The 23948-nt window shown below is 34.6% G+C and overlaps 1 protein-coding gene across 2 annotated transcripts in view; it reads left to right on the forward strand.

Moving 5' to 3' along the window:
• The first annotated feature begins 1593 nt into the window (after nt 1-1593).
• Nucleotides 1594-23948, forward strand: part of LOC116164135 (protein lin-28 homolog) — a 35277-nt gene continuing 12922 nt past the window's right edge. The window contains exons 1-3 of one of the 2 annotated variants that reach the window (XM_031478269.1): nt 1594-1641; nt 1703-1790; nt 23462-23604. In XM_031478269.1, the coding sequence (XP_031334129.1) occupies nt 1609-1641; nt 1703-1790; nt 23462-23604 (264 nt within the window). In that variant the 5' untranslated portion in view covers nt 1594-1608. Of the gene's footprint in view, nt 1642-1702; nt 1791-15716; nt 15922-23461; nt 23605-23948 lie in introns of those variants that run through there. The other variant, XM_031478270.1, reaches the window with a different exon arrangement.

The following is a 23948-nucleotide window of genomic DNA, read 5'->3' on the forward strand; positions in this document are numbered from 1 at the left end:
TTGTTATATACGCCACTGAAGACCGTTTTAAAAACTTTTACTACTTGACTTGACTATAACGTAAACTTCTTCTGCACACTTTACTTCAAAACCGACGAACTGCGTCTTCCACAAAACAACTAAAACTATACTACCCGTAAAGAAGCATAAACAAATTTACACGCTCTTTAACCTTTTAACCAATTACACACATTTCTAAAAGGAAAAACGACACCGAGATACAATAATTCAAAAAATACCTACAATAAACTAACCAATCTGCTTTATTCGTAAATAATCTCCCAGATTTACTTAATAAATTGAAATATTCTGATATCCTGTCATTATTTTTGGTGTTTAGACCGAAATAACGTCTATATCACGTTGTATACACAACAATAGAAAGAAAATAAGAGAGTAGGACTTATAGGTAGCCTCTGGAACAGTACAGAAACCGGTAACCGATTGCTAATAATTTGAATTAAAATTCCAAGTCTATCACAACGTAATGATTTTAGTGCAGTAAATCATAACTTGTGCAGTAATTGCAAAGTAAATTGGATGCCTTTATTTCAAAATACACGAAATTCATCAGTTTTCATCAGTTTCAAATTTCCTGAACTTGAAAAGGTGCGAAAGATGGAACCATTTGTTTGAAAATTACGACTGCTTTGAATTAAATTTTGGATTTAATTTGAAGTGGAATAGGGACGAAAAGGTCTACATCTTTCAATATTATCGTTTTGCACGTATGGTACGAACTGTATAATCTGCACTCTATACATGTATACCACCACTTTCGGTTATTATTAGATTAAAAAAATAACTTGTTCGCCTGGTGATAGGGGTAGTCATTCTTAAATTTGGGTTTGTTGCACATTCACAGTGTTATGTTTGTTTGCGAATGTTCGATTCTTTTTCTATTACTTGATGTATAAAATGAAAACAGAGGAATATTTACTACCGTAAACTATAGGTATATAATAACGAGCTTTTGTTTGCATAATTAAAATATAGGGATGAGATGGTATTATACAGTATACACACGTCGTATGCAATACAATTATGTACCCTGAGACAAAAATTAGTGAAAAAAAACGAATTATTTCGCATACGTATATTGGAAAAAGTTATATATAGGTATACAATTGTGGATACACATAATGAATCATCTTCAAGTGAAATTTGCAAAGGCAGGAATTATACGCATGGAAAACATTTTTTACGTGCAACGACACTCAAAAGTATACCTAATTGAATTGTCAATGATTTCGGTGTAGGTAATTATCAAAAGGTTGACTAATTATCACGCAATAAGAATTAGTAATGCGAATTACGAGAGCGAGATGACTTATTTATCGTAACATTTCCACCCCCGTCGACGTATATATAGAAATTGAATCCACCCACATTGTACACTGAAAGTTAAAGCCAAGGGCGCGGAGTGAGGGGCATATTGCAGATAAATCAGTGGGTATTTTCAGATTTAGGGGATGCTGATGGTGGGGGGTGGTCGAAAATACCGCCGTTCAAAAGATCGTGCGTACATCAAGAAGTGGGCACTTCGGGGGCGAAATAACATCGTGCCAAAAAAATATACACCAACTTTAAATTGCAAATGTAAAACCGATGTCATTGATGACCGTCGTTATTAATCCGGTGGTAAGTGATTGTTTTTCGCCGGTGAGAAGCGGTGCGTTACAAGTCGACAAACAAATTTCAGTTCCACATGACGATTGCAGTAATGACGGATGAAGACGGCGGCGGCGGCGGTGGCGAAGTCGAGATGTTACATCCTCGACCTGAAAACGGTAAGTGGAAATAAGGCAAATGTCTTTTTAAATAAAATAAATAATCTTCGCTTGGATGGAGTAGGGTAATGGCTCGAGTTAAGAAAGAGATATAAATAGAAAAATATTTAAGTACTTTAAAGGTAGCATTCCACGCACTATTTTTTTGGACAACTGCATTCTTGCGAGTACAAAAAACGCATTGGAATTTTGAATGGGAGGATCTTTATACTATTTTATTTTTGGGTATATGAGTGCGGAAATAAGGTCGGACATTTTAGAGTTAACTAGCGGATGCAGTTTTTAGATGCATCCCATTTCGTTTTAATTGCACGCCGACGCCGCTAGCCGAAAGAATTGTTATTGTAAATTAGGGTCAACGACTACGATGCGTTACACCGTAGATCGTAACTTTTTGGAAGAAAATAAATAGTTGGTATTTATCAACAGGTAAACAAACTAACCGGTTGTCGGTTGTAACGGGGGTATCCATAACAAAATATTTGACTTCTTGGTGTTCCTCGAGACGCTCACCCTTAAAAATCTTATCACGCCAACGTAGAGGTACGACTGATTTTTTCTTATAATTATTACCCTTTTAATTTGGTACGTTTTCGCATGCAAGCGGCAAAATTTAATGATGCGTTTAGAGTGCATGTGTTACCAGATAAAAAAAATGTAAACTTTCCGTTATATACATACATGCCTCATATCCGACTTATCCTAACTTAATGATAACAAATTCCATTTCGAAATAATGCGACAGAACTAATTATGTCGTCGTTTTGGTTATCTTGTTTAAGTAAATTAATAATTGAACGAATACTTTATGCGCCATCCAAAAGAGTTAGCTACTTCCACATAAGTTGAATTAATTAATTGTTGTTAAAATTTAAAATTTGATAATTGGGGGTGGTTATGTTATGACCATCACGGAGTTCTACTTACAAAGATTTCAGGTATCAAAATCAACCCTGTTTAAAATGGAATCATGAGTATAGCAGAAAAACTGACGCTCAGTTAAAATATAAAAGTTATGAGACGCTCCTGATTAGAGAGAAGGTGAAAAATTGCCAATATTTGATGCATCTTAGTATTTTGCATAACAATCAAGCACCTGTTCTGTATCCCGCAGCACTCCTCACCTATCTAAGGGAGATTCTTATTTCTTAAGGGCGGATTTTTTTATAATATAAAACATATGCTATATAGGGTGCCCAAAGGTAAAGGGCCTGTACCAATCAATACTCGTAAATATTTAATTGGTAATTTTTTTGTAGTCTCTTTCACTAAAAATTGTTTTTCTTGATATGTCGTATTATCATTATGGCACGATAAATGAAAATCGTGCCATAATACGACATGACAATAGCCACGATAGAACATACAAGCAAAGCAAGTCCAGAGCTTGAGGTCTTGCCAGTCCACAAAAAGGGCAATTTTGTTCTTATTTTCTAGCGAATCTGCTAAATATCCCTCTGCTACTGCTATAATGAAATTGAAAATTAATCGAAATCAAAGTCTTTAAAATCCTCGGAGATCTTTTGATACCATTAAAACCCTGATAGATTCTTGGAACTCCTCAAAGATGTTTTAACATGTGATTACTTAGGTTAAAGTTACTAATAGGTACCTACCTAGTTATACCTACAATCGATGATCAATTTTAATGATATTAAAAATCAGCGAAAATGCAAAATAAAAAATGCAATTAGGTATGACTTAAAAATCTCGCAAAAATGACATAAAAATTTAAATTTAAAACTTAGAAAAAAAACAAATAAATTTATTGATGGAACTGAATAAGACAAAATTTTTTTTAAGATGCATTTAGGTAAGTTCACTTCCACCCTCTGCAGTCAAGTCTTAGAAAGCACGTATGTAAGTTACTGACTCACTTACTAATTTAATTCCTTAGTGGACATTCGTTTGTGGATTAAGCACGTTTCAAGAAAACAGCAACACATTTAGCTTATAATGGAGCTTTTAGACTTCATTTCTAAACAGGTAAAGATACCCGGAACTACCGAGAAAAGAAAAATATTGCATTGTGTTCTAGAAATCTAAGACTGCATGAAAAATAAAACTTTAACAAATGTTTATAACCTCGCCAAGAGAAATACCGTAAAATATCAAAAACATTAGCGCTTTCCCGAGCTAAGTATTCCTGAAAAATGCAAAAAATTCTAAGTAAAACACACAAAAACTCCAAAAAATGCTAAAAATACCGTCAAAATTAGAAAAAAATCACCCATTCCTCAAAAATGGCGAAAAATGCAAAAAATTGCACAAGTTGCTGCCATTTGATTCATCCTGAAGCACGTTTATACTCGTATATAACAGATTACGTCTCAAACTTTCAGAAAAAAAGATACAAAATCATCAAAATCCTAGCTCTGTTAATCAATAGGTATTAGAATGCGTGGAGCATCTTACCTATACCTTTCTCTCCAAATTGAATAGGTAATACCTAGGTAACTTTTCTTGAAGAAATGGTTTTTTTGCAGATTAGACAATTTCCTTCGAGTAAGATAAGAACCTTATACTTTTCGCGTACTTCTAGCATTAGTACTATCGTGTTATTACTGCATCGCTTAGTCTGAAGGCTGAGAGCTATTCCTGAAGTTGACAATTTATGAATTTCCTTTAAATATGTGTTAAAATAGGAAAATAGGATGTAATCGTGTTTGTAGGAATGTCAAACCAGGGTCGACTGAACTTTGCCGATTGGAAATATGCTGCATAGTTATATTTGGAGCACGAAGATCTGTTGAAGCACCTATCGAGGTAGCTCCAATTTAAGTCGACCCAGTATGCCGACAAAGTCGAAGCGGCGAAAGCAGCGATGAAAATAATACTGAGCTCAATAATGCTTTGTGACATTTTTTTGTTCACATTCTAGCCATTCGTGCTTAAGATAGTAAGAAAGATAAAAAATAAGCTTTCTAGTGACGTATAACATGACCTATGTACTGATTAAAAAGAATTCAAGGTGGCGGTCCCACTGAAAAACCATGTTTCAACAAAATTATTTTGAACTTCAAAATATGTGAAATAATTTGAAATGAAAGCGTTCTAACTTTCATGTCTATACCTATCTCAAACGGTTTGAGCTTGAGAGGTTTGGTTGCCACCTTTAATAGCGAACATGTACCTTTAATATGTAATTGTGTTTCGACCATTTCTAAACGAAAATGTAGTACATAAACAATGATTTAGATATTTTATCATCAAATTTTACGTTATCATCGAATCTCTCACTCTCTCTATAATAGGCTTCCACTTTTTAATTCAGGACTTGAAGTCGTTGGAAAAGGAATTCAGACTAAAGAGTGAATAAATTCAAATGCAAATGAATTAAAGCCTTTTGGTAAAATCGGTCCATATGAAAGAGCTTTATTTTCAAGCTTATGGCACCTGCAGTTGGTTGCACGGATCGATGCAGCACAATAACTACCTACCGCCATAAATTTTGCTCAATTTGCTGTAAGGTTGATCTCCAATAGTTTTCAGGACACCCACATTATAAGAAGTTCTCTGGAAAATTCAAATTTTTTATTTCACCAGGGAACGCCACTGACATTAAACCAGTGTGCTGTTGGGGTTTATAGCATTATATAAGCCATTAAACCATTTTTAACGTCACCTATTTATTGGTGGTGTTTAAACTCTCTTAAGCGGTTGTATGTAAATATATGTTGTACCTATGTCTAAAAATGAGAGTAAGTAGGCAAGGGGTGCATCATCAGGTTGTTAAACTTGATGTTAATCGTTACAACCTGATGCCCCAGCTGATTTGTTACTTTCAGCTCCAGGACAAACCTCACGGAGAAAAATGTATGTTAAAGGTAATTAAAAATATAATAATAGCTATCAAAAAATATAATACGTATAGGGATAGCTATGAAGAATTATAAAATTTATCATATACATATTGTTGCAAGTGTATAGCTAGTTTTACTATATAGCCCAATCTTGGAACTGTTTGAAATTATGGATTCTAAGGCCACATTCTATAAGAAATTTTTTTTCCGGGTCGATCTGAGACAATTTTTGTTTCTGAGCTCAAAAAAAGGCAGTGTACAACCTTCCTTTTTTACCAAAAATCGACTGCGCCAAAATTTCTCGGGAAAACTCTTTTTCTTATTAATTTTGGTGCGTAGAATCCAAAACAATTCGTACTTTTTCGATCAGACTTCTCAATCAAAAGTTATAGATTTCGAAAGAAAATTCAAAGGGCTGTAACTTTTGAACTAGTAGCCCAATCTTGGAACTGTTTGAAATTATGGATTCTACAGGCCACATTCTATAAGAAATTGTTTTCCGGGTCGATCTGAAACAATTTTTTTTTCGGGCTTAAAAAAAAGCCTTCCCTTTTTACCAAAAATACTTCTCAATCAAGTTATAGATTTCGAAAGAAAAGTCAAAGGGCTGTAACTTTTGAACTAGTAGCCCAATCTTGGAACTGTTTGAAATTATGGATTCTACAGGCCACATTCTATAAGAAAATTTTTTTTCCGGGTTGATCTGAGACAATTTTTTTTTCGGGGCTCAAAAAAAGGCAGTGTATAACCTTCCTTTTTTACCAAAAATCGACTACACCAAAATTTCTCGGGAAACCACTTTTTCTTATTAATTTGGGTGCGTAGAATCCAAAACAATTCGTACTTTTTCGATCAGACTTCTCAATCAAAAGTTATAGACTAGAAACCAATTTCGAAAGAAATTTCAAAGGGCTGTAACTTTTGAACTAGTAGCCCAATCTTGGAACTGTTTGAAATTATGGATTCTACAGGCCACATTCTATAAGAAAATTTTTCCGGGTCGATCTGAGACAATTTTTTTTTCAGAGCTCAAAAAAAGGCAGTGTACAACCTTCCTTTTTTACCAAAAATCGACTGCACCAAAATTTCTCGGGAAAACTTTTTCTTATTAATTTTGGTGCGAGAATCCAAAACAATTCGTACTTTTTCGATCAGACTTCTCAATGAAAAGTTATAGATTTCGAAAGAAAATTCAAAAATCAGGATACACACATATTGGTTTCGAATAAAAATATATTCCAGCAATTTTTGATGATGACTGATGATGACTTTATTAGTCGAAATCGATTGCCTCAAGAAAACTTAACAAAAAATATAAGTTTTACCATTTTATTCCATTTTTTTCCTTCTAGATACATAGAAGTATGATAATTCTACGACTAGAAACAGCGAAAGTATTGACGTGAGTGTTTGTTTGTGTGTTTGTCTACCGGGAGACACTAGAAACGTGATGGTTTGTCAGAATCATCAGACCAAAATTGACATAACAGATTAGGGCAACTCCATTGATTTTATAGCTTATCGATCAAATTAGAAGCAGGGCCAGGATTAAGCTATCGACTAGGTCGTATAAAATCTCAGCAAGTTTTAATGCATGCCAATTGTTTATTTTTAGATCAGAAATGATTCGTGGGTAGTAATTTTGTACGATTATATACCTACCTACAATTTGAATTCGCAGTGGCATTTACCCACAGTAATTAAGTAGCTCTAAATTATACCTCGTACACCTGGAATGGGCATATTAGAGTAATTAGATCAGTTTTGTGTCAGCAAAAATAGATCATTTCAAACTAAATAAAATTTAAATTCAACTACAACTTTCAGTGGATTGTTTGATTATGGGTTTGATACACTTTCGGTGTAAGAACGAATTTGTAGTTCGGTCGCTACCATTTTGCTTGTTATTTTCGCAAACGAATAAGTCATCCCCTCTGATCAATTAATCATCTGTTGCACTCACCCATCCATCATTTTACCGAACATAGGTACTCATGAGCTTGTGGGTGTATATATGCGGGATGACTGGTCTTCGCATCCATTGGAAAACGTGGGTACAGGACGGAGAGAGGAAATTGAAAAAATGATCGTCGGTGGAAAATCAAATTTAGGAATTGTATAGGGTAAATAGTTTATATAAGGGCGCCATTATAAAGTGAGGGCGTCTCTAAGCAACGTCCAATCATATAAAGCGTCGGTTATGACGTCATTTATACGATATTCTACTTAGTTGTGTTATAATCAATACTTTATATAATAATAAAATGGTAAACTTTCCCTAAATATCTTCCTACATCGCTCATTCAAGGGACGCACAGTATATCCCTGCTGGCCTAGCATTTTTACTTTCGACCGTTCCGATTCATTATTATGCCTTTTTTAAAGTAGACATTAGATATTTTTCATATAATAGTTGGAGGTGGAAAATTAAACTTAGGCACAACAAATGTAGAATTTTTATGTGGGACACCGAGTAGGTACTGCGAAAATTGCAGCCATTATTAGATTTTCTGTCATTAAGTAAGACAGTTTTTGGGATTGCTTGAAGAGGAGTTCTTACACTCTGACATATACAGATATATACGTTTCATTTGAAAAAAGAATTCGATTATATCAAACTTTTTTCCCTTATGTTTTTTCGTATTTTAAAAACATCGTGTAGATATTTTTCTTATAGAATTAATTGTGCTCGGAAAAGCGCAACTCTTTTCCCATTTAACCAAAATTGTCGCTTTTATAACAAAATTCCGAATTCAGTAGTATGCACATTAAAAAAGATATATACATGTCCCTTTTAAAAAAGTACAACACTATACCTAACTCGAAAACCGTGCAATAGAAGAAAAAGATATCGTTATTTAATGTAAAATTCGAGTAGGTATAAATAATTTCTATCCTTTTTCTTATATTTTTTAAAGCTGTGAGATATTTTGTAAAAACAAGTTAAATTGCGCGGTTGCCACGTTACCATTTGAGATACGTCCTCAAGCGCAACTGTAAAGGGGGCGAAAATGTTAAATCCAATACAGGAAAAGTTTTTCTATCGGGACATCGTAACTGGAACACCCTGCATGGTGTGAATCATAAAAAACATAATATATTTATAATAAAATAGCGATCGATCCAAAATTTCAAAAAAACATTTTTTGATATCCACCCCATCGATTTTTGAAAGTAAAACATTTATAAAATCCCTACACTATCTACTACAACATTTGTCCTAAACAATTTTTTTCTATCTATCCTGCGAAGGGGGGAATTTTGGAAAGCGAAATTGAAAAAGAATGAAAATGTTTAGGACAAATGTTAGTGGAGCAAATCCTTTGTTTTCAAAAATCGATTTGGTGTTTATCAAAAGATTTTTTGAAATTTTTGATCAAGCGTTAGGTATTTTGTTATTTGAAAAAATAAAAAAATACTTAATTGCAAATACAGTTGTTTTTTGAAAGATAGTATTAAAATTTTTTGATTTTTCCATAGTCCTTAAAATAATGGAGTTATGACGATTTTTCTAAAAACAAAGGAACACCACTAACTTCTAACCGGGACACCAAATCAAAGATTGAAACTAAGAAAAGTTGTTTGTTTTAATGAGTTTTCGCCGTTTTCGTGTTAACGACTTAGTATTAATACCCTGTAAAGTGTAGATTTTGATTATTGTGCCTATATTGAATCTCGATGATTAAATAATCGATTTATCCCTATAGAGATAGTGGCGAATATTGCCATTAGATAAATTTAATAAATAGGGCATACGATAGGTAATTGCCAACAGCTATTAAGTAGCCCGCCACTTTATCTGCGATAACGTTAAAAAGTCTGGTTATCTGTCCACCCGGCCATTCCCACGATAATTCAAAACGCTTTGGCTCAAATTTGATGCACCCTTCATTAAATTTTGGGCTTCTTGGGTTAACTCCTTGAAACAGGAAGCACAAAAAGCGCTGTTCTGTAGACAAAAAGTCGAGAAGAGGAAAACACTGTCCACGCAAGAAGAACGTAGGCGCGAGTTTGAGGTCTGATGAAAATTAATAGTTCTTAATACAAATGAATCTAAACGACGTGACGTAGATTTCAACTTTTTGAATCACCCGCAGCTTGGCCGTTCACGTGTTAAGGCGAAAGTCAGAACAGGAAGATTCAATGCTTCGAAACCATGTGAAAGACGATCTGTCAATTGAATTTGAAATGGGCAACATTTTCTTCTTTGTTAATTATAACAGTGTCTACTTTGGTTAATGATTTCGGTAGTTTTATTATAATTAAAATGTTAATGTGTGCTTCATAAAGTCTTTAAAATGATGGTACTTAAACGACCATAAACGTCTCCAAAAGAGTAACAGTGCAATTAAAAATTTCTCACCTCAAATTGAGATAATTACTACTATTTATAATATCGCTTTGTAATTAAAAAGAGAAATCTTTTACGTAATTCCATTGAAGACTAACTACAGACAGTACCGGATTAAGAAGTTTCTTCCGGGGACTTGCAAGCTGCAACAAATTAATTAACTCGTATTTCCGGAGCTTCGATGGATTGTTAGCAGTTAATCTGTGTTAACTTGCTGCTTTGGGATTACGTTTATGCTTCGGGGGGTGAAATTCGAATTTGGTTGTTGTGGAGAGGTGAAATGTGTCTTGTCCAGGTCAGTTGTGGCCCTGATTTTGAATTCCTCTAGGGGGTAGTGTAGGCTAAGAATTGCTACGGGGTGGTTACACTTCCAGGTCAGTTTCTGGTGTGTAGTGGCTGTTTACCCTTATCAAATTTCTCGTTGAAGATGGCAAGAAATCAATGGATTTAAAAAGTTCCTTTAAATATGATATATTGATGTTTTCAATATTTGTATTTTTGGTAGAAAGGGAAATGGTTTCTTTCTTTTGGTATACATACCGACAAATATTTCGTTTTTTTGTGTGCAAAATTTGCTATTTTGATCAAAAGGAACGAAATAGAGAATTCTTTGGGTATAGGTTCAGTTTGTATTTTTTAACTTCACCGATAAGCCACGTCCATACCTATATTTTTTTAAAGGTGTGTTTACTGAAAAGGAACTTTGGCATTCGATTTCTCCAACAAGCGGTCTCTTGAAATCAGTTTTGATTGATTTTTCGTTGCTAGCCTTTTCTGGTTGTTGGAGTAGCCAACATGTTAATGAATCTTGAAATTCGTCACGTTGTAATTGGGGGAGGGTGAATAATAGATCAATTTGTCCCCCATTTTTGACTTAGTGTGTAGAGAAGTACTTTTATCGCATTACCAAAAGGAAAATGAACCCTATTGTCCGCACTTTGTCCGTCTGTACCACTATTAATCCTTCAGTTTAAGCTTTTTTGTTGTGATTTCTTTCTTAAACGGTGTAGTACAGCCCAGAGACCAGAACGATAAAAGTTTATTTGGATAGGTCACTTTCTTTCAGTGTTATTACTGATTCACAAAAACTCGCCATTATGTAAACTCGTCCCAGATAAATTCTGTGCCACAAAGGAGAATTTCCACTTTCTAACCAACAAAGTATTTGGACAAATACAAATTTTTCTCGGTTGCCTTCAGCTCAAAGCATTCGGGAATTGTAAATTGAAAATTCTGAATCCAAAAATATAATCAAATAGGGAGATTATGGTACTATGTTCTTTATTTTTAAGCTTTAGGGACCAAAAGCCCTCATTCAATGTTATATAAAATCTTTAGTACGAAAAAGATTTGCATAGGTATTTATTCTCATAATTATATAGATTTACTCGTCCCGAGAACGTTTATTGCTAAGAATATTCCTCCTAGCAAAGTCGCTTCCAAGAAACTGGTTCCAAAAAAAATTAGCCCAAATACACCCCACCACGGAAGATTAAAATATTTCGCCTTTGTATAAACGCCGTGTACATCTCCTATTAAATTAATATCCCGATGCTCGAAAACGTCAAATTTATATCGAGATGGACCCAAACTTCAGTTTTTGTTATCTCCTAATTAAAGATGTAAATGCCGCATTTGGAAGGTTACTCAATTTGCTAACCAGATCGATGTCATCTTTTAATATTATTCGTTTTGGTACAAAAACAAATGAATAAGAAACGTTTGACCAAAATTCTTTTTTACTACAATACATGGATTATACTTTATGATATCTAAAATAGGCAGTTTTTACCCTTTTTCTTTACATGAGAAGTAAGATCTCAGAAAGTCAAACTCAATCAAGGAATAAAAATAGTGTTTTTATTCAATGCAGAAAGCAATAAGGTGATGAGCTGACCAGTTGATATTACCATGGAATTAATTTAAGATAATAGATAAAAAACAAAGGCAAAAGGCAAAATAAATTTTTTTCCAAAAATTTGAGTCGCATATGAATTAAAAGTAATCGCCAAGCATCCTTAAGTTTCACGAAACTGACCAAAACATGCCTTTTTGGCTTTTTGACTGCCCATATCTCGAAAACGGTCCATACTGGTGCAGTTCTGTCTTTGGAATTCGATTCTTGTGAAAAATACTTACCATTCAGCCTGAAATCTCTTTTTTGTCAGTCAGATATCATTTTCAGACCATACCAGTGACTGAAAATAAACAGAGTTTTCTGTGTTGAAGACGCTCTTGCCTGATTTTGAAACGATTTTCACGAGAAATCCAAAGCCAAACCTAATGCAACTTGTGATAGTTCGGTGAAAATTAATGTACCGTCTGAAACATTTTTAATCCAAAACATACTGATTTTTTCTAGTCAGGTCGACATTTAAAACTTTCAAAAGCAAACACATCATCCATTTTGACCATATATGTTGAAAAGTTATATAACTTTAAAGTGGATTTCCTCAAAATACCAAAAATGACAAGTCCGTGAATTTATAGTGTTCACTTGAAAGGAGTTAAGTTCTAAGTATCTTATAATATTGTGCTAATTTGTGCTGCTAATTTTAAATGTGGTGCTCATCACGTTAATGAGTAATTCCATTTTTTCTGGTGACTCGCCAACTTCAAACTGTCTCAATTTGATATTTTCAAAAAATGATTTCACCATACTTTTGTGCACATTTCGAGATGCTAATTTAAGATGTGCTTATTCGGTTAATGAGTAATTCCTTTTTAGTGTATTTTCCTAAAAGTAAAAAATCGCTATTGGCTGCACTTGGTCGTCCGTCCGTCCGTCACAACACTACTTCTGGGGCTCATTTCAAAGGGCTTGGTGGAAGGAGTCCGTGCGTACCGATATTTTTGGTTTTGCAATGCTAATTTTTTATTTATGAAGATATTTAATTGAAACTTTATAGGTATGTAAACACTACAAGTATAAGTGAAACTAACGACTTTTCAAAATATTTCATAATACTTTCTTATTCGTCAAAGCATTTAAATGCAATTTGATACATAGGCACTTCACATACCTAGGTATAGTTACTTATTTAAGAATATTAAATTTATTAAAATAAAATAGGTTCCAAACTGTAGTGCATATATAGCGTTCTCAATAATTACTGTCATTACGAGTAATTATACAGGAAATCTCTTAAAATATGGAATTGTGTAACTATTATGTATAAAAATATGGTGCTTCGTGCCACTCAAGTAGGGGAACGTGAGGGAATATCGACTACTTAAGGATTTTAGGGACTTGCTGGTGCATTTACGACTACAATTGCTTCAAAACTTGACAAATGCTTGTTACTGAATAGTGCTATAAGTTTTGCATTTAAGCATTTAAGTTTTTAATAATTTAAAAAAATCGGGTAAAATCAACCGGACCCCTGCGGTCGATATTTCCCCACGTTCCCCAAATGTTTAACGAATACACAATATGTCAAATTAAAAGCAATGATCAACACATGACCAAATTGTCGGCGATAAAGTGTTACATAATACCTAGTGTCATAAGCAAAAATTAAATTGCTAATTACATTATTGTATAAAAGAAAATTAGAGTAGGTAATAGAATATTCCGAGGAATATTCAATGTGAACACTAGAGTTCGCAAATGTCATTAAATAGATAAACTTCCAGACCACAAATTACCAAAAGTTTCAGTAAAAGATAATCTTCAAAATATCTATGTTGACACCAGACTGCGAAGTTCCGTAATACAAAAAATGTCAGTTACTCATTAGCACAACATTTTAAATTAGCAGCACAACCTAGCAATGAGTCCAAAATTATAGAAAATAAAAAAAAAGTACCTATCAATGTTGACACTACTGTAATAAGTAGGTACCTAACTACCTACTATAGGAGCGTCATCTGGAAATGTTGAATTTCTCATTAACGTGATAAACATAAAACTTTAAATTAGCATTATCAGTTTTGAAAATATCAATGTTGACACTACAGTGTAATGGAGTGTTTTGTGAAAAGTGTGTATACCTATTAGCTAAATATTTTAAATTATCAGCACAAATTAGCACAAAATGACCATAAAATAATGAGATACTTAGAACTTAGTTCCTTTCAAGCGAACACTACAACTTCACGGACTTATTTCCTCAAGAATGTGTGAATTTCTGATAACGTCGAATCAGCTTAGGTCCGCGAAGCCTAGTTTCTCATTTTATATTTCAAGGTAGAGCTTTTTGCATAAGGCGTTATTGAAGCAAAAAAGAATTTGAAATTTCTTGTGCAGGTATTAGACACCCTTCTATCGTTCATCGTCGAATCTTCCAGGGGTTCATGTACCGAGGGAAAATGTCTAGAGGGCGACTTTCCCTCTTTGGTACTTATAGGAGCGAGTTCTCCGGGGCGAATTTTTTTTTTGGAGACGCACGACAGTATTTTTTAACATTTTTAACAGAAAAATGAAAAGAAAGACGTTTGAATCCGCAAAGTAAAAGATGCGGCACTGTTGATTGAATGGAAACCCCTTCTCGTGACGTTGAAATGTTTTGGGGCGGAAAAAATCCATTCACGAATATGTTTTTGTCAACCTGTCGACGCGAAATCTTCATTGTTTTAAAATCTTCAGTGAGTGACTCGGCTAATGAAGGGGACAACAAAAATTAGCCCAGTTATACATACCTAAGCCAGACCATTCGCAGATGCTAATATTAAAGATTAAAATAATAAACATAATGTTAATATTATTATGTTGAATTTGATCATGTTTTTCGGTATAACATTGTCATAATATTTTTTTAATATCAACGTTATTACCAAATGACTTCGCATTCGGTATCTTCCAGAAGGGTAGAGCATAATTATATTATATACCTATGTACAGAATTTGCTTGATTTAGTTGTCTGATAGTCTATTTAAAAAAATGCACCTGCGATCTTTAAAAATCTGACTTAATTAGGGGTCAAATAATGCATGGCGAAATACCTGATTCCGAGAAGAGAGTAACTTTTTTGACGCAATGAATACTTGCTAAAACTTCTCACTGCATAATGGCGTCAATTTCGGACTGAGCATAGCTTCATTTGTTCGATTTTTTATTCACAAACGCATGGTAAATATTAAAATGGCGCCGTTTACATTATATATTCATATAAAACTGTAACGGAAATGCATCAATTGGTTTGGACTTTGGTTGTAATTCAGGTTTACGTGAATATCGTCAAAATTTCATTTAATTTTCCAATGTGGGGTAGGCGGAGAAGGTTTGCATAATCCGTACGTATCTACACACGATCAAAATCGAAAATGCGCCGTTTACTACCATTGAATAATAAGATTTATTATTGAATGTTACTACTGAAAGGGAAATGCAATCGATTTGAATCTGCCCCCAAACTGCGATATTCACCTGCGTTTATTAAAAAAAAATGACCACCACCAAAAGATTTCCTTTTAAGATAGCGTACTTAAATATATAATTAAAAATTAATCTGCCCCGTAAAGAGGTGTAAACAATTTATTACAGCACATAAAAACAAAGCAGTTAATTCGTGCGCGCGTGTAGCGAAATTGCACCGTATTTTTCAGGTAAAAATCGAGCAAAACTGACATCAATCATCGAAAGTGCGTTTAAAATTGCTCGATCACACATAAGGAACCTCAGGAATTTTATGAATGGCTTCAACTCTCACTCTATTAACGTAGTAAACTACATAAAGAGTGCAAACAACTTTGTTCTTTATGAATTATTCAAAAAAGGACGAATTAAATTTCATGCAGCCGAAATTTGATTGGCCCGTATGTTTTTTAAGGTCCCCTGGTTTCCAGTGCGTTAGTGCGGTGCAAGTAGTCTATGGGTTCGTGCAGTACGAGATGTAGTCTTTTTTTTTAAACAAACTAAACAGTTTATCGGTTGTTATTATGAACATTTTTTAATTGATTTTGTCTATTTTCGTGTGACGTTGCCGAAATTGCATTTGCGTTTAATGGAGAGGCGCGAATTGGACAATGGCAGAGGTAGGGATTTATTTTTCTATATGTAACCTTCGCTTTTATTTAACGCTAGCACGCAATTTGTTTTTGCAAATTTTTTTTTTATTTGTGCGTAGTTTATAAACATATGCAAGTGTGCAAAGAAGGCTAGTTGAGATTGGGATTATTGCAATTTTGAATATTAAGGCGCGCAAACGCGCTGCGCAGTGTTTTTGTCTATTTTTTCGAGTAATAAATTCAATGCGTATAGTTAAGTAATTATTAGTTTTAGGGTTGTTTCGTAAGGTTTTCTTTAGTTTGAATTTCCGGCAGGTGTTGATTCACTTCGATGATAATCGTTAAATCATGTTCTAAGAAGAAAGTGAACGTAACGCGCTCTTTCTGGGAAGTGCGTAATATTCGAAGAAATAGTAAACAGTTACAAGCGACGTTCCAAAAGCGACACCCTCTCGCTTTTAATTATCATTACTGTAACTGATATTTAAACCCCGAACTTCCGATTCGATAGGACGTTATCAAGTAGTAAGCGCAATTAAATTTAAAGAAAATGCGTGTATAAACGCATGAATTAAACATTACTCAACGGTCTTTGTCTATCAAAACTTAATTTATCTCTGAAGAAACTTAAAAATAGATTAGAAAGTGCATTGCACCCGATAGTAAGTTGCTTGTGGCTTGAGTCGCTTCTAAACTACCCCTAACTTCCCGGGACTCTTTCCCAGGCCATTCCACTCTAATCTATGACCCGCTTAGTATGTGATTCTATTTAAAACGAACGGCACATTAATTTTCTCACCGCGAGATTAAATTACTACCTCAAACTGCGTCTAGTAATGCAACGCATTCGGAAGTACCTACTCTGCGCTAGTCAAATCACCAAAAACTTGCGAAACTCTCTTTGGCGCCTTTAAAAATTGGCACATGTTCGTGACAAAAGCAGCTTGTAGGCACGCCACTGTTTTCTAGGTAACTATGCAGGTATTGTTGAAAACTACCCCTGTCTAGCAACCCTTATACTTGCCAGGTCACATCTTCAAACGGGCCATTGTAAACCGCGGGAAAATAGTAACGCCGAACCTTATCTTGCCTCTATAATGCGTAGAGGAGAATACGTTAGAATCATTCTCTGTGTATATTGTAGGTAGATTGCCATAAAAAATCGAGATTTGTTTGACGAAACTATTTCCTCGCACTGTATTTGATTAGATGATCTCCATTATCGGTGAATCGGGCAACTATAGAAAATTAGTGAATTATCGTTATACCTATTTACTTACCAGCGCGGAAGGCAGCTGGCATTCATCCAGTTTGGCGAAAAAAACAACATTCCTACCTTCGAATTGCATTTTACAGCGACAAAACGCAAAGTACAAACGATAGTACTCAAAAATAAACATTTCGTGTCCCCCTGTCATTGTAGAAACCAAATCCGTTTTGCTTTTTGCCGTTTTACTTGAGTACAAAGTTTTATACCTCAAAGCTCTTGAAACAGTAGCATTTATGTAGGTAGTAAAAATACATCCTCCGTGTCCATTGATGTACCTACGTTTGGAAACCTGCAAAAAGAGTAAAAAGCTAAAATGTTATAAGTAGACATGACAAGTTTAAGTAGTTTATCTCATTTTCAGTTTCGGTTTGCGAATGTACCTACTTTGCATTTCAATTCATACAATAAAATCCCTGGATTGAGCTGCAGAAATCGACCTTTAATTTATTAGTAGGTACAATGCAACCTCTGAAGCATTATGTAACTGAAGCACCTTCAAATGTCATTTTAATTAACATTACCCAAGTTTCAGAGAAGGATACCATAAAAAATTCCCATACAACTTTGACTGTTTCGATAATTTCAGCCTTGCTGTAGTATGACATTTTAATGGAGAACGAGCAATTGATATTCCGCTTGTTTCCTCTTTTTCTTTAAATTTACATATGAATGAGTGTGTAAAGAGGGTACAATCGAATTCCGCTGCTAGGGACATAGAAAACGCTGTGTGTTGCAGTTGCATTATGATTTTCTGCGGAAGAGATGAAAATACACGAAAGGAGTGGTTCTAGAATTGTAGACTGCCAACAACTTATGCCTGTTGCTGTGATTTATACCGCCAATTTACTTTTAACAAGGATTTCTGGTCGTTCTAGTGATAAAAGAATCGAAATTCTGTAAGTAATAGCCTTCCTTGTGCAAAAATTGTCGAAAACCGTCGATTTTTGTTAAAAAAGACCTTTACAGTAATGTATAAGGGCATGATTTAGATCGTTATGACACTTTTTCATTTTCCGAATATCTTTTTGAAGTAAAATTCGTGGCTTGAGAAATACTGGAGGCGTCAAAGGTGTAAAATACGTTGTCCTACAATAATAGAAGAAGTAAGAGCCTGTTTTAATCAATAAAGTTCCATCATCTTTCAACAGAAAATTACGCATAAGTTAGTACTTAACATTAACAACAGTGAGTCAAAGTTGCTATCTAAGCATGAAAGGTTTTGCTATGTTGTAAGCATCTTCAAACGGGAAAATATATCCAATCAATATCACAAACAAATAGGTACCATTGCGTTGTGAAAAGTACATCAGTCTGAAGTGGTAAAGCGTTTACAAAGGAATACCCATGCTCTGAAACTGTCAATGATAGAAAAAAAACGGGGGTGGACAAACTTAAATAGAATGGCAATACCCAACCGTTAAAACATTAATAGCAGTCCAGCAGTAAGTCTGAGAAGTCTAACTGCACAAGGAGTTACAGCCGTTAAAGGCGATTTCTCTTTTGAATTGTATCATCGAGAACATATTCTAAACAGAAACCTCACTGAACCATCACTTTTAACTTTTGCACAGTCGGCCATTATTTTCATCATCTATCGTCGTATACAGATTATTTTTAGATGAAATTCTGTTTCTGGAGAGTAGAAACCTGATGACGATAGTCTTGTAAGCGGTACAGACTGATTTCCAGTCATACAAAGCAGAGTTAGGGGATATTTTTGAAGCACGCCATCCATAATTTAGGTTCGAAGAGGACCACCGCCTATTTTAAAGTGCAAAAGGGCCAAGAGGTCAGATAAAACATCATTCTTCCCTGAATATGAGGTTGTCTGTTTTATTTTCCAAACTATTCCTGATTGAAGTTGCAAACGTGTTCTTGTTTATGTAGTTGAAGACATATTGAGGTGACCATTTTGTACTAAACTGTTTCAAACCAGTATAGACAACGAGCGACAAACACACACGGTCGGACAGAAAGTCCAAATGACAAAAATTTAATCAGTTAATCTCTTGACTGAAAACTGAAAGCAGGATTCGAAAATTCGAAACCGTTCACGAGTTCATGTACACAAATGGACGGACGAGCCTAGTAACGATCTGTGTCACTCGTTAATACATAATCCAAAACATCGCATGGGCTTTTAAAACATATTGTTTCATAATCAGATGAAGCATACCTTAAATGGGAGAAAACTAGGAAAAGTCATGTGTTAATAGTTTAGCTTATGTTGGCAGATCGGGAGAAGCGAAGGCGGATTAGACAATTATATATAATTAAAGGTGCCAAAGCCCAGTTTGAATTTCATGCATTCGATTCATAACTAACGCAGATGTCGAAATAACCTTCCTTATTTTTTTTACCTACATGCCAATTCACGAACTCCGATCTACATTTTTCGATAAAGAATCCACTAGCAAAATTTCATCGTAGTCGGTTCATCTGTTCTCTTTTAAATCGATGGACATGAAGCCATCTAGCGATCAGACGATTGGGAGAAAGCATAAGCGACCATTTGCCATATCCTTGATGCTATCTAAAATTTTAGTTAATGACGTCTTGGGCAATAACCACTTGATCGTCTTCAAAATGTAATGTGTATAAGTACTCGTTTATTATCGGCACTCTTATTCCTTCACATTTCCGTTTCCAAAGTTTTAAGGTATGCTCTAGGTATATTTTAAAAAGAGCCGTTGATGTGGATCAACCTTGTAGTAGACCTTTAGTTGTTTCAAAATTTGTTTTTGTTTTCGTTCCTGATTTGATGGCTACTCGGTTGTTTCTCTACATGTTTTTCAGTGCCTCTATGAGTTTGCCTAAAAGCCATTTCGGCCATAACTTTCCAGACTTTGCTTCTCGGTACTCCATAAGTGGTAAGTGAATTGCCACATATATGGTCCATTATTGATCTCCCCACTGTGAAACTCGCTTGTTCTCCTCCTATTTTTCTTTCTATGTTTCCTCTATTTTATTTCTTGGTAACTTTCCATAGACTTTTCGCAGCGTTGCTATTACGTTTATTCCTCTCTAGTTTTCACATATTTTTCGTTTGCCTTTCTTGAATATTGATAAGTTTGTTTCCACTCGTCGAACATTTATTCACCGTTTATTACTTGCTGCAACGTGTTTCTGATCATGCGAAGTAATTATTCGTAAATTCCGGGGCGATATCTCAAGATCCTGGTGATTTATTGTTCTTAATTGATTTGATTACCCTAGTAACATCAGCTTGTGTAATTTCCGTTATATCTTCCTCATGAATTCCTACTTTCTTCTCATTGTTCTATAAATTCGTCCCTTTTTTCCGTTAAACGATCCTTGTCATATTTATCCTATTCCTTTTCCCTGATATGTGTGCTTTCGGTTTGTTATTTGTTCTTAGCGCTTTTATGACTTTCCAGAATTCCGTGATTCTTGTCCTTCCGATGTATTGGTCGAAGTATTGGCATTCTTTGCCCTTTTACTTCCCTATTCTTCTCTCTATACTTGCTAATCTTCATTCTTTTTCGTGCTTACCCATTTTCCGTATAGTTTTTTCAGGTTAATTGCATCCGTGATTGTTTCGTTAAATGCCCACTTATATTCTTTCCATGTTTTCTCTACTTCTAGTGCTTCAAGTGCGGTCTCCTTAATGGTATTCTTAATGTGTATGTACGTTTCTTCCATGGTATGGCATATAAACTCGTTTATCTTCTTGCATACAATTCCCTTACTGTTTCATCTTGCATCAGTTAAAGTTTTAGCGTTGCTTCTTTATGGACTTTTCCTCCCTTTGTCGGCGTATCATCGTTGCCTTTTATCGTTTTCCTATCCCGCCACCAGAACTCCATTTTTGCTACTAGCAGTTTGTGGTCGCTATCGCAATCGGACCCTCTTTTCAATCTTACATCTTTGATTGTTATTATAGCGCTCTTCTTTACTATTATCTGTGGTCGACGATTGATTTGAGTTTTCGTATCTCTTGCGTTCAAGTATATTCATGAATGTTCTTGTGTTTAAAAAATCCGTTTGCTATTTTGAGGTTATATATTTCACACAAATCAATTATTCGTTCTCCGTTGTCATTTAGACCCTTTTCCCCAAACTGCCCTACTGTTTCAACATTAATTTTCCTTCTTGTTTTTCCATTTAGATCGCCGGCAATCATTATTTCTTCTGTTACCCTTAATTTTTTTTTTCTTCCGTTAGAGTGTCAATAAATTTCATTTCGTCTGCCCCTGGGCTATCCTCTAGCATCGTGATGTCCCTTTTATGTAGACCTCGATGTAGACAAACTAAGTTTTATTATTCTTTCAGTGCGGATCAGAGGCTAGCTCCTAAATCTCATCATCTTCAATTTTTCGACATTTATAATTCCATTCCCTTTCGCAGTATCTCTCATTTTCCTTCATCTGTTTTACCTCTGTAAATTACTATTATTAGTGTGTCGTTCACGTATTGCGAGGACCATATCTTCCTTCTTCACACTCCATTGCTCTTATTATTTTCTACGTATCGATGTAAGAGTTAAATAAACTAAACAAATATAGAAAACGATCTCCTGGGTATGGCTATAGCATGTGCAAAACCAAATTTTAAACCTGATGTTAGTTTTGCTTTTATTTAAAGTGTATATGTATAAAATTTCATTTAATTGCTTCCAATAAATAAGAAAGTTGGCACTGCACATCCTACACAAAACCAAATTTGGAGAATGGCGCTACATTTGCTTTTATTCCAAGTGGTTATGTATCACATTTCATTTAAATACCTTCATAAATAAAAAAGTTTGCAATTCGGTTTATAAATGGTCGAGATGCGAAAAGGGCACTGTGAATGCTATACCTACGTATATTGAATTTCATGCAATTCGGTTCATAACTCACGGAGATGTCAAAAGAGCTTTCTTTATTATTTGGGCTACATTGCCAATTCACGAACTCCGATCTACAAATTTGATAAAAAATTCATCTACATTTTATCGTAATCGGTAATCGGTCTACTCGGTACTAACGTACGGACAGACGGACAGACACCGCAAAATTATAAACTCGCTAGGAGCTCGTTAATAAGGTGGAATCCTTGTCTCAGTTATTCACTTCAGACTACTTCCCTCTTGTCCTTACTTTTTGTCTTTCCATTGATTATATCCTTTAAATTTATATCTATTTTCCCATCCTTCAATCATTCTCCATACCTTTTCCCATTGTGGTCTGTCAATGCTGCCTCTAAATCATGAAAAAATGAAGCAAAAAGGAAATGTAGTGATAGTAAACCGGATAGCGTCACTTAGTCTTTAGTAAATTTAAGAACTTACCAAAAGGGAAACAAGTCATCCTTGTTCTAGTCTTGATACGGTCAAGAAATAAAATAATTGACAGGAATAGAACATAAACAAAAATTGTTGTCACAATCGATGGTTATTTAATAAATAATTTCCAACCTTTTGAAGACCATATCAAAAGAATCAGTTTTTCTAAAAAATATGAAACTTGCGTTGCACCTTCTTTGCTCAAGTTCGAAAAAGGCAATATAAGTAAGTCGAATGTTGCAATTCCGAGAATCAAGTAAAATTCAAAAATTACATGATGCGGAATTCGTAGATAACTTAATTAGCGGCATAACTAAAAGGCGTTACTTATCTTATGAAATTCTTTTACTAACGATACCAGTACATTGGTCCACTAAAGTCCTAAAGAGTGTGTCACATTTGTGAATGATTAAGAAATTACTAATTTTGAAAAGATGAATCACGAAATTCCAATTTGTTTACGCTAAATCTGAAGATTCGACTAAAGAAACTTTACGCCAAAAAGTACTTGAATTGAGAGAACATTTTGAAATGCAAATATAAACACGATTAAAATATGTGACTAACACAAATTCCTAAAATTGTCATTAGTATTTGATTCCGCAAATTATTGACTCATCAAATACGTTCTTATCTGGGCTAGGCGCCTTACAATTTTTGGGTGAAAGGAGCGTCCGCAATAAGGCATCAACAATTTGGCTCCTCCTTTGAATTCCGTTTTATATTAATTAAAACTAGCCACTTGCATAATGGAATGCCTTACTAATGTTTTGGAACGTTGTACTACTTAATTAAATATTTCCAGATTGTTAAAAAACCAGCTGTATAATGAATAGGAATACTACTAATTAATTTAACTCAAAATTACGTACTGAAAGTTATGTAAATGTGCACAGTTTCCGGTCTCGTACTACGTAAAAATATGTGAAATTTGCACAATGATAACAGCTTATCGGATTGTTATTGTAAATTCGTCGAGGTGAGTGAATGAAATTTGGTTTTTGTTACAGGGTCCGATGGCGGAAGCGCCAGTCAAGGAGGTTCGGAGGCAAGTTTCGGCGTTCGGAGAGGAAAATGCAAATGGTTTAATGTGGCAAAGGGTTGGGGTTTTATAACGCCGGATGATGGGGGACAAGACGTTTTTGTGCATCAGGTAAGTGCAGGGGACATTAATATACGCATTTATGTTGTACAGGTGGCGCGTTGGTTTGGAAAAGTAATCTTCCAAATTAGATTTATAACTCCGAATTGTATTAAAGAGCGACATTTTTAATTTTAGTCATCTTCTGTAGCTTTGCGATATCCGAAATTACGTGTTACATGCCTCACTTTAGATATTTCACAAATACGAGTCCAAATTAAAAGACAAGAAATTATGTTAATACCTAAATAGAAAACCGCTAGGGTTACTGTATATCATTATGGACAGTTAAGGGTATGATATGGTCCGGTAAGGTTTCTAACTTACCTAACCTATACATTAGACTGTGCTCTTCT

The sequence above is a fragment of the Photinus pyralis genome, unplaced genomic scaffold (genome assembly GCF_008802855.1).
Source record: "Photinus pyralis isolate 1611_PpyrPB1 unplaced genomic scaffold, Ppyr1.3 Ppyr1.4_LG2, whole genome shotgun sequence".
Taxonomy (NCBI): domain Eukaryota; kingdom Metazoa; phylum Arthropoda; class Insecta; order Coleoptera; family Lampyridae; genus Photinus; species Photinus pyralis.